We start from the raw sequence: 11,919 nt of genomic DNA on the forward strand, positions 1-11,919 counted from the left end.
ACAAGGCCCAGGGCTGGCTTCCTAAGAGCCAGGCTCTGGATGCATTCAGAGAGCGCTATCAATGAATCTCACAGCTGTGGGAAGGGTGAGATTAGAGGGGTTGGAGGGAGGGAAAGACCACCTCCTCGCTACCGGATTTCCCCCGGAGCAGAGCAGAGGTGCACACAGCAAGCTCCCTGGGGATGCTTCAGTCTCTGAAGCAATCGAGAAGGGGTTCATTTTCTTTTCCCAGTGTCCTATCAGAATGCAGCTTTAGAGGCCTCACAGGCTGAGGAGAATAAATGAAAATGAGCTGGGGGAAAGACGGCCAACCCCACCCTTGTCCCCCAGGGAGGAGCAGCCCTGCACAAAAGCTTCAAGAGGGACTAAATTCTCGCTACTCAAAAGTACAGACTGAGGACCAGCAAGCTTGGGCACCAAGCAGAGCTTGTCCATATGCAGGATCTGGGCCCTCAGACCTGAGCAGGGACCTGCTCACAAAATTTTCACAAGATCCCTTGGTGGGGGCTAGAGCCATGTAATCACTAGCTGATTTCAGGAGCGTTTGTAAGTGGACACCTCTCTCTCCTGGGAGTGAGAGGGTTTCCTTTGATGGGCCCTGGGAGAGAGCAGCAGTGAGGTGCAAAGATCTTCCTGAAGCAGCGGGGGCCGCAGGGGCTGGCCTAGACAGTCCTGACCTTTGCTTGGTTCAAGTTCCTGGCACCATCAGGCCCTTAGACGCTAAGTTCCTGGCAGGCCAGGCTCCAGGGCAACCGTTTGAGTAATCCCGTGATTACTCAGCTCCCCCTCCCCAACCTGGGTTCCCATCACCTGCTGCTGCAGGCAAGGGCTCGGGGGTAGGTTGTGAAGGTGAGGGGTGCGGGGTGCTTTCAGCTCCTGTTCACCTCACTGCCACCTCTGCCGGTTCTTCCCGTTCTCTCCCCACTCTCTCCACTCCCCGCCTCCACAAGTCCCCCTCGCGCGCAACGGGACTTTCTCTTTGAGGTTTCAAGCAGATGGCACTGAAAGGGGTACAGGTGGCAGGGGAAGGAGGGAGCAGGGAGAGCAGGGGCCTGGTGGTGCAGAAAGGGCCAGGGGCAGGGCACTGGGGGCAGAACATCGGTGTGGGTCTTTCTGTGTTTCTGCACCTGCATCTCCAGCTCAGGTTCTAAGTCTCTGTTGTCTGTTAGTCCTGAACCTCTTGGTCTCTCTAGCTCAGAAGCTACAAGAGTCTGAGCCTCCCAGCTCGGAACTTCTGACTCTGTGTTCATTCTCACTGTGTACCTCTGTCTTGGGACTGTGGTTGGGGAGCCCTGAGGAGTGGCTGGCCTGGTGGCTGGGGTCTAAACTCCAGCGTCCCCCTCAAGAATAGGTATTTGTGAAGGGCATCCATGGCTGGCCACATCAGCCTATGAGAACAATAAGGTCTTGGTTATAGTGCCACGAGGCTCCTGGGGCCAGGACCAGCAGTGGGTCAGGCATAGGGCAGGGAGATGTGTCTGGGTCACCTGTGTGGTTGGTGCACACACGCACACGGATGTGGCTCTTGGAGAAGGGAAGAGGCAGGGAGGCCTGTGGTTGACTGCTGGGCTGGAGTCCGAGTTCCCACTGTGGCTTGGCCTAATCTCCCTGCCGCTTACTTTTTTGGGTGACCCAAGGTGGTTTCTCCCCTCTCTGGGCTGAGGGCCACTACAGAGGGAGACCCACACTGTTGAAGGGGAAGGTGTTGACACAAGCACAGACTCCATGGGGCACAGGTGTTTCCATCAGGCCTCAAATGCCCACTGGCCTTCTTCACCTTTGGCCCTGCTCTGTAGTAACAGCATATGTAGAGTTTTGCCTCTTACACAGTGCTTCCCACAGGTAATGTCATTGCGCCTGCGAAACTACCTACAATCCCCCCATGGACAGTGTTATTTGTACCCCGGCCTCACTGGCAAGGGAACCGAGGCCTAGAGAATCTAAGTGACTTGACATGCAGTGTCTCCATGTTTTCTGTCCCTTTTCCAGCTACCAATCCCCCGTCTTGTTCTCTCTTCCCCTCCACGAATTCCAATCTACTCCTAATTTACTGGAAAGAATCTGAAAGGCTCACTTTCCGTCACCACCCCCCCCCCCCCCACGGTGATCACAGCCTCCTGCGTGGGGTTTGGGCAGTCGGATGGGGGCTGGGGTGGGGAAGAGAACGGACTTCTCACGGAGGGGTTTCAGATACTCATGGGCCCAGTCCCCCATGAGGAGGCGGCTGCTTACTCTGACTCAGCTCAAAGCTGGCTTGAGGGGACGGTGGTGTAAAGGCGCCCACTTCACATTGGGAGGCCCTACGCATATGCGTGACCAGGGCCCAGGCCAGAGCCAGAGGTAAGCTCACTGGAATATAGGTTTGCCCTATAGACAAGCTGCTGCTTCCACTGACCCTCAGAGTAGGACACGGATGGGGGACACGTCACCCATGAGCAGGGGCTGCAGTCCTAGACCACTTTTCTGGTCTGCTCCACCCCAGCCTCCCTGCTCAAAGGGGAGGCAGCAGGACACCAAAGGCACACAAGAGACCCCTGTCCCTTGGGAGGGACGGAGTCCCCCTGACATAGTGGGAATCCCAACTCCCCTTCAACGACGAGCTGGGAGAAGGCCAACTGCTGGTCCCTGAAATTCAGGAGAGAGCTGTGGGCATTGACGGGGCCAGGGCAAAGGAGAGAAGAATCTGGAGCCAGGTATAGGTCAGGGACCCTGTGGCCCAGAGAACAAACACTAACACGCCAACGTGCAGGTGAGACTGCTGGCTCAAGCAGACATGCCCACTGGCTCACAATTATGTGTACCTTCCGTGTGTACACACACCCTCAAACATGCCCACTGGTGTGTGTACCCCAAAAGCCATGTACACAGAACAGCATAATGGAAAGCAGGGGAGCTAGGATGTAGACCCGGCCCTGGGGCAAACTTACCTCATCTGGTCTATTCCCTCACCTGTAAAGGAAAGGAAAAAGTTTAAATGAGATGGTCCCTAGTCCCAGCCAAAGTTAGCATTCATGACGTGTGGGCATACAATGGGACCCAGAGGCCCTCGTGCACACGTAAACATCCACACTCTCATGTACTGATACACACAGAGCTGCCCACTCTCTGCTCCAGGGCCAGGAGCCTCAGCACCCTGTTTGATTCTCTCCCTGGGTCCCCGGCATCTGACAGACCTGGCTTGTTGAACCCTCTCCTGGGCTCTAACTCACTTCTCCATACCCCCTGGGCCCTACTCTGTGGACCCTGTCTGCTTGGCCCCGGGGTCTCTGCTCAACCCACCCCTGAGCCTTCACTGCCTTGCCAAGGATGGCTGGCATCTGTACCTGGCCCCCAGTGCCTCCCGGCTGGTTCACCACATCTCCCCCCCCCCCGCCCCCACGCTTCACACTCTTCCCATGGAAGCAGAGCCCTGGTGGGGGAGAGGGGCCTAGAGGAAGCCCCCTGCGCGGGAAGCAGGTGTTGTAAAGCAGCGAGGACTCTTAGGTCCCCAGGCGGGAGGGAGGCAACTGGAGCTTTTCCACTTGAAGGGCTGAGCAGGTGGCCTCTCGGCAGCTGCATTCTTGCCCCCTTGGGGCTGCAACAGCCCCCGGCTGCCCCACCAAACCAAACACAGCCCCCCTAGGCCTGTTGTGGAGCAGTGTTTGGCACTTTTTTCCTTCCTTCCATCTTGCAAGAGGGGAACAAGCTGGAGAAGGGCGAGTGAGGGGGCAGGAGGCAGATAAGGCTCCTGGGCTGACCTCCCGTTCTTTCTTTCTTCCAGCACAAATTGAAGTGATTCCTTGCAAAATTTGTGGGGACAGGTCATCTGGGATCCACTACGGGGTTATCACCTGTGAGGGGTGCAAGGTGAGCATGTGCGCGCGTACGGTCTCTTCCGAGGTGAGGAGAAGGGGTTCTGTGGCCTTTATTCCGGGATGGTCTACTGAAGCAGCTAGGGAGCTGCTTGGGAGGTGCCTTACCTGGGAGGCCCTGTGCACAGGAAGGCCTTGTCCTGAGCTGGGAACATGATGGCAGGGCAAACTGTCATCATGCTAAAACATGGAGGAGAGAAAACTGATGGGGGGTCGAATCTGGGAAAGCTGGGGCCAGAGCCGGGGCTGGAAGCACTGGGGACTGAGCTGGGCCTGGCCAGGAAAGACAGCCAAGGTCTCCTCGCCTGCCTTCCCCAGGGTTTCTTCCGCCGGAGCCAGCAGTGTAACGTGGTCTACTCCTGCACCCGCCAGCAGAACTGCCCCATCGACCGTACCAGCCGAAACCGGTGCCAGCACTGCCGGCTGCAGAAATGCCTGGCACTGGGCATGTCCCGAGATGGTGAGGCCAAGCAGGGAGCCCCCTGGGGTTTCCCTGGAGTCTCCAAAGAGGCAGCCTGGCCTGCTGTGCTAGGCAGAGGTTACCCTGTAGAAACGTCCTTCTGTGGGACATGGGCTGGCCATGCACAACGGGGGTGCCCAGTGGGGTAGGCCCACCACCCTCACCAAAGGACTTTGCCGTCCCCAGTTTTAGGGTCTGCTAGAACAGTCCTCCATTCCCCAACATCCCCGACTCCTCCCTTTCCTCTTCCTGTGATGGATTCTCCTCAGTCCCCTCACCTGTGGCCCAGAAACCATCCAGCTTCCACATCCTCCCTGCTGCCCTGCTGCCCCATGGCTCCAGTACTAGCTCATCTCCCTTCCTGGTGCGCCAGCCCTATGATAGGACACAGGATGGTGGCTAGGAAGGGAGCCAGAGTGGGCCTGAGAACAACCCAGAAGTCATGAGCGTGGGGAGGGCTGCTGTCCCTGGCGCTTTCTCGTGTCCTTGCCCCCGCCTCAGTACAGCCCCCCATCACCACCCAGAGGGAGCCCAGGGAGGGGCTGGGGGAGGCATGAGGTGATGAGGAGCCAGAAAGAGTCTGTCAGCACTTTTCAGCGCCCAAAATAACAAAGGGAAAGGAAACACTCTGGGGTGCAAAGGGGCAGGCGGGGCGAGGGGCTGTGCCCCCACACCTGGGAGGGGTGTGCGGGGGGGAGTGAAAAGGCAGGAAAGAGAGAGCAGAAGAGGATGTTCAGAAACAAGCCGCGGAGCCTGGGTTGGGCTGTGGTGAGTATCTAGGTCACCAGGGAGCCTGCAGGCCTGACCACAGGGAGACCTGTGTTTTCAGCTCTCCTCTTCCTCCGACCCTCCTAGACAGGCGAGGTGACCCCAATACAGCTCGAGGCCCCCGACATGACCACCCCCAGCCCCAGCATCAGGAGGCCAGAGTCCTCAGTCCAGATTCATGCCATTAGCAGAAGCCAGTTTCCAGCCGGGAGAGTTTGCCTGGGGGACCAAAACGCCTGGGCTGGACTGGCCCTGCAGCAAACACCTAAGAGGTGGCAGGGGTCTCAAGCAACAGTGGGGGCCCCCAAGGAAGCTGTGCTCGGTGCCGGCTATTTAGGGGACAGCAAGTGAATTTGTAATGATCAAAATGCATGTTGGTGCCGCCCAGCACCCAAGTCCTCCTGCCTTGAACGCTCTTGGTCCCCGACCTCTTTCAGCTGTCAAGTTTGGCCGCATGTCCAAGAAGCAGAGGGACAGCCTGCATGCCGAGGTGCAGAAACAACTACAGCGGCAGCAACAGCAGCAGCGGGGACAAGTGGCCAAGACCCCGCCAGCGGGGGGCCAGGGAGCAGATGCCCTCGCGTGCCCCGTGGGGCTCCCAGATGGGCAGCTGCCCCTGGGCTCTTCGCCTGACCTGCCTGAGGCCTCAGCCTGCCCCCCCGGCCTTCTGAGAGCCCCAGGCTCTGGTCCCTCCTGCCCCAGCAGCCTGGCCAAGGCGGGGCCCAACGGGGCCTCATACCACCTGGGACACAGCCCCGAGCGGGGCAAGGCCGAGGCCAGAGACGGCTTCTATGGCACAGGCAGCCAGCTGCCCCCTGACACATGTAGGCTTCATTTCGAGGACCCCAGGCATCCTGGGCTTGAGGAACCAGGACAGGGCCCAGACAGCTACTGCAGCCCCAGCTTCCACAGCACCCCAGAGGTGCCCTATGCCTCCCTGACAGAGACTGGTGAGCAGCTGGGAGGTGGAGAGGGCAGGGACCATGAGGGAGGGGCTTCCAAGAGAGGGGCCTGAGCCAGCACTCCATGTACACCGAACCTGAGCCCAAGGGAGCCAAGGGGTCGAAGGGGGGCGGGAGGCAGAGCAGGGGTAGGCCAGGCCAGGAGTGCCCTTTGTGTGGGTAGGGTGGCAGCTGGCTGACAGAGCCTGTGCCTTCCTCCTCTGGCCCCAGAGCACCTGGTGCAGAACGTTTGTAAGTCCTACCGAGAGACATGTCAGCTGCGACTGGAGGACCTGCTACGACAGCGCCCTAACATCTTCTCCCGGGAGGAGGTGGCTGGCTACCAGAGGAAGGTGAGGCCAGGAGAGCCCACGGGAAGGGGGGACATCCCGCCTCCACTGGGGGAGTGCAGAGATGGCCACCTGCACAGGCGAGCGGGCTGGAGCAACACACAAGGGTGTTCCCACTTTGAAACATGGGGTGTGCGTGCGTGTGTGTGTGTGTGTGTGTGTGTGCATGTGTCTAGCCAATGGATGAGAGCTTTTCCTTGGCCCCTGCTGGTTAACATTTTGCCTGCCCTTCATCCTACCGCCTCCAGCACCCACACCTTGGCGTACAGACCTCGGCATACTCTCCTTCCTCGTCCTCTGATGGTAACAGTCAGAACCCTGATGTTACACACCCCTTCTCTGCCGGGCGCTGTGCTGGACGCTTCACATAAATTATCTACCATTCTTACGACAGCCACCTGGGAGCCTGGCATTTATTTTGGTTCTTAGCAGACCGGGAAACTGGGCTCAGAGAGGTTCACAGACTTTTCCTGGGCCACAAAGTCGTGGAGCCAAAGACACGTTCGGATCCACTGGGCTCCAAAGTTTACACTCTTTTGCATCACACTCTCACAATACCACCTGTTCTAAAAATACCTGTTTGTCATTCAGCCTTCACTTCTCCAGGTTATCAAGACCTTTGGGTGTGTCTTTTTGGGAGAGGGGTCAGTGTGTCCTTCTCACCCCTACAAAATGCAAACTCTTTGAGGGCAAAGCTGCATCTCAGATGGGTTTTGTTTCCCCATGGACAGCTAACCGGGTGCCAGCTGCTGGTGGGGGCTCAGTGAGTGCAACCACGTGACAGGCATTGAACCCAAGTGTGCATCTGGGCTGAGAATAGGCTAAAATGCCGGAGTGCACCGTGTGGAAGTTCTGAAACTCACTCCTGATGTTTATCAGTCCGGGCTCCCGGGGGCTTGGGAGGGTGACAGGGTCATAAACCGGGCTACAGTGGGACCTCCTCCTTCCTTGCAGTCAATGTGGGAGATGTGGGAACGCTGTGCCCACCGCCTCACTGAGGCCATTCAGTACGTGGTGGAGTTCGCTAAGAGGCTCTCAGGCTTTATGGAGCTCTGCCAGAATGACCAGATTGTGCTTCTCAAAGCAGGTGCCCAGGGAGGGTGGGCAGGCCTGGGGGGAGGGGGACAGAGCTGGCTTCCTGCTTCGCTTGACTCCTGCCTGCATGTCCCTGCCCTCTCCAGGAGCAATGGAAGTGGTCCTGGTCAGGATGTGCCGGGCCTACAACGCTGACAACCACACAGTCTTTTTCGAAGGCAAATACGGAGGCACGGAGCTGTTCCGAGCCTTGGGTAAGGGGCAGGGGGAAATGGAGAGGGAGGGGTGGGATGGCAAGCCCCCTAGAGGTTCAAGAACCAGGGTATCCTCTTTTCAGGTCAGATCACCCCCTCTGCTCCAAACATCAAGAGGGTGGGTGTCCCCGGGCACCGTGGCCTCGTTCACCCGGCAAATCCTTTGGTTTTCCGTCCCTTAGGCTGTGGGGAGCTCATCAGCTCCATCTTTGACTTCTCCCGCTCCCTGAGCACATTGCGCTTTTCTGAGGATGAGATTGCTCTCTACACAGCCCTCGTGCTCATCAACGCCAGTGAGTGTTGCTGGGCCTGCCTGGGGGACATTCGGGTGGCAGGGGGGCAAGGGATAGTGAAGGGTCTGGACCTTCAAATGTGGTTAAGTCTGGAAAACTGCTTTAAAGAGCAGAATGAAGGAGGAGCCTGAGAGAGGGAAACGGCTCCCAAGGTGGAGTTGGGACAAGTGGGGGGCCAGGGAGCCGTGGGGATGAAAGGAAGTGAGCCACATCCCAGAGAGAAATTAGCTGGCCTGTGAGCTCACGCCAGAGTGTCCAGTGTGACCATGACCACACACTGTGATCACCCGGAAGCTCTAAAAATGATTCTTCTCCAGGCTCCACTCCTAGAGACTCTAAGGTCATTGATCTGGGGTGCAGCCTGTAGTATCAGGATTTTTAACAGCCTCCCACAGGTGATTGTCGTGTGCCACCAAATCTGAGAATCACTGCTCTGCGTGAGCTAATTTTAAAACTTTTTTTTATGTTTATTCATTTTTAAAAGACAGAGAGAGACAGAGCACAAGTAGGGGTGGGGTGGAGAGAGAGGGGACACAGAATCTGAAGCAGGCTCTGGGCTCCGAGCTGTCAGCATGGAGCCCGACGCAGGGGCTTGAACTCACGAACCGGAAGATCATGACCTGAGCTGAAGTCGGATGTTCAACCAACTGAGCCACCCAGGCACCCCATGCGTGAGCTAATTTTAAGACTGTGTGCCATCACAATGGAACTCTGGACACCCTCCCCACTGGAATGGGGCGGGCTGGGCTGAGCCAGGGAATGCTAAGTATTTGGAGAACCTGGGCTAATGAGCTGAGCTACTAACCTGAGTTTGCAGATGAAGACGATCTGTTGTCTGGCTCTGCCAATGAGCAGAGACCTAATCATTTGAACTAGAAATAAAGACTTAAAAGATGACTTCTGGTGGGGTGCCTGGGTGGCTCAGTGAGTTAAGCATTCGACTTTGGCTCAGGTCATGATCTCGCGGTCTGTGAGTTCGAGCCCCACGTTGGGCTCTGTGCTGACAGCTCAGAGCCCGGAGCCTCCTTCCGATTCTGTGTCTTCCTCTCTCTCTGCCCCTCCCTAAGTCACGCTCTGTCTCTCTCAACAATAAATTAACATTTAGAAAAAAAAAAAAAGATGACTTCTGGCTATCTGATGGAGCCAGGGCAAAAGGTGCTTTGTCTGTTGAAGTTAGCCACCAATTGATGCAGAGGCCTTGATGCTGGCCTAGGAGGCTTCACCAAGGCAATCTCTCATCTGGTCTCAGCCTTGGCCAGGGGGCAGGGCTCCCTTCCATTTCATCCCCCCATAGTGGAATCCCAGCATCGAAAGGGCCATGTGAAATATCAGGGTATCATGGAGAAGGCAGCTTGGGCATCAGGAAATTGGGTGTTCTTATCCGCCTTATCTCTCCCCAGTTTGCCTTGTAGACAGCTAGCCCAGCCCCAGGCCCTAGAGCTCTTCTTTTTAAAAAAAAAAAAAAAATTTTTTTAAGATTTATTCATTTTTCAGAGACAGAAAGTGAGTGGGGAAGGGGCAGAGAGAGAGAGGGAGACACAGAATGTGAAGCAGGCTCCAGGCTCTGAGCTGTCAGCACACAGCCCGATGTGGAGCTTGAACTCATGAACTATGAGATCATGACCTGAGCCAAGCCCAACACTTAAATGACTGAGCCACCCAGGCGCCACCCCCCAGCCCCCAGAGCTTTTCATTATCAAGCCAGGACACGTGTGCATGTGCACGTGCACTGGAGGCCGTGCTCCAGCACAGATGCCCAACACGACACACCCTGTTGGGGGAATTTGACGTCCATGTTCTTTCTTCTTCTTGCCATGGTGCCATGCCCTCCTTCAGACCGGCCAGGGCTCCAAGAAAAGAGGAAAGTAGAGCAGCTGCAGCACAACCTGGAGCTGGCTTTCCATCACCATCTCTACAAGACCCACCGCCAAGGTATCCTGGCCAAGGTAGGAGCAGTCCCCAAGGTGGAAGAGGTCAGGCCTGGCACGAGATCTGGGACCCTGGGGCTCTGTGGGGACAGAGTGCCATATGGTGTTAGAGAGCTTGCAGAAGCAGCACGGAAACCAAGGGGACAAGAAATCGCTGCCATTTGCGTACAGATGGAACATGAGAGAGCCTGGAATTGGGGGGCGAGGCCTCCAGGAATCAGTTCAGTTTAATATAGCCATCACTTACCTAGCACCTGTTTGTGCAAGGCACCATGGAATGGAAAGCTACAGAGAAGTGATCCTTGCCCCCACTGAGGGTTCGTAGTGCAGTAGGAAGAGGCTCGTACTGGTACTCTGGTACAGAGTAGCATATGGTACGTGATAACAATAGTAGTACGATTAACAAGGTGCTGTCACAGACATGCTGTCATCCTCAGGGCAACTCAGTAATAGGACAGGTATTCAAATATCCCTTTAGCGGTGAGGAGACTTAAGCGACTTGCCGACGTTTGCATGATTGGCGAGTAATAAATACAAGATTGAATCCCAGTGCTCTCCCACTGTGTCCCCACGCCCCTGATGGGTTCCTTCGGTAAGAGATATTGGGGAAATGTTATAAGCATAGAATAGGGATTAAAAATAATCTGGGGTAAAAAGAGTGGGTCATCAATGATTCCTAGGGAAGGTGGCATTTAAGGTAGGCCATGAAGTATGACAGATTTTAACAGACATTCATGGTGGTAGGACAGGCATGCCAGGCTACGGGAACAATATCAGCAAAAATAAGGAGGCAAAATAGTACATATATGGGGAATAGCTCATAGTACATTTTGACTGAAGCATAAGATTGGGAGCTGGCACTGACTGATGAGGGCAGGGAAGTAGCAGAAGACAAGAAGAAGCTGGAAATCAGGTCAGGTAGCAAATCAGAGAGGACTTTGAGTGCCATATTAAGGAGTGAAGGCTTTATTTCCAGGCAATGGAGAGCCATGAGGGCTGGAGGAATGATATCATCAGAGCTATTATTTAGGCAATTTAATTTGGAACCAGTGTAAAAGAACCTTTTATGTAATCATTCAAGCAATGGACCCTTGCTATGTGCCAGGCACAGTGAGTGCTAGGTGCCAAGGATACAGAAATGACTTACACAACGGTCTAGGCCCTAAAGAACTTCAAGTCCGGTTGGACAGCCTGGAAGGAGAGACTGACTGGACCGTGGCGGGGGCGGGGGGGGGGGGGCAGCTGGAAAGCAGGTCTGACTCCACCTTCAGAATCACCCCCCCCCCCCTCACCCCCCCCCCCCCCCCCCTATCAGTTCTCACTTGGCCTGTTACAGTGGCCCCTGCTCCTCCCTCCTCTGCCCTGCAGTAGCCACACAGCATAAGTCTCAGCCCTCCTATAGCCACCCATCCTGCTGAGACTCACCTGTAGGGTCTGTCATGGCTGACTGGCCTCAAGTACAATATGACCCTGAATTTTTCTCACCTCCTCTCCTCTCCCTGCCCTCTCAGTCGCCTCCCGGCTATTCCTTTAACACATCACACACAGTTGCACCTCAGGCTTTTTGTATCTGCTGTTCCTGCTGCCTAGAAGGTTCCTCCCCTAGTTTTCCAAATGGCTTGCCCCATCCCTCCATTCTGGAGAGGTTTTCTGATGCAAAAAGCCCTCCACCCCACCCTGCATTACTGCTCTTTAAGAAATTCTCAGGCATATTATATTTTCTGGCTCCCTCACTAGAATATGCATTTAATAAAGCCAGATATTTTATTCTACCTTATTTTATCCATTGATCTATCCCCACACCCCATCACAGTGCCTAGCTGAGTAGGTTCTCAACAAACATTTATTGAATGGAAGGATGGATGGATGGATGGATGGATGGAAGGATGGATGGATGGAAGGAAGGAAGGAAGGAAGGATGGAAGGAAGGAAGGAAGGAAGGAAGGAAGGAAGGAAGGTTGGAAGGATGGATGGATGGATGGATGGATGGAAGGATGGAAGGATGGATGGAAGGATGGATGGAAGGATGGATGGAAGGA

The 11,919-nt window shown here is 55.7% G+C and overlaps 1 protein-coding gene across 1 annotated transcript in view; it reads left to right on the plus strand.

The window, feature by feature from the left end:
* Positions 1-2,308: 2,308 nt before the first annotated feature.
* The window catches only part of RORC (RAR related orphan receptor C), a 12,593-nt gene continuing 2,982 nt past the window's right edge, over positions 2,309-11,919 (plus strand). The window contains 9 exon segments of the mRNA XM_049618406.1: positions 2,309-2,340; positions 3,675-3,846; positions 4,170-4,311; positions 5,517-6,029; positions 6,252-6,373; positions 7,325-7,457; positions 7,552-7,659; positions 7,842-7,952; positions 9,789-9,898. Of these exon segments, the coding sequence (XP_049474363.1) occupies positions 2,309-2,340; positions 3,675-3,846; positions 4,170-4,311; positions 5,517-6,029; positions 6,252-6,373; positions 7,325-7,457; positions 7,552-7,659; positions 7,842-7,952; positions 9,789-9,898 (1,443 nt within the window).

Source organism: Panthera uncia, assembly GCF_023721935.1.
Source record: "Panthera uncia isolate 11264 chromosome C1 unlocalized genomic scaffold, Puncia_PCG_1.0 HiC_scaffold_4, whole genome shotgun sequence".
Lineage (NCBI taxonomy): Eukaryota > Metazoa > Chordata > Mammalia > Carnivora > Felidae > Panthera > Panthera uncia.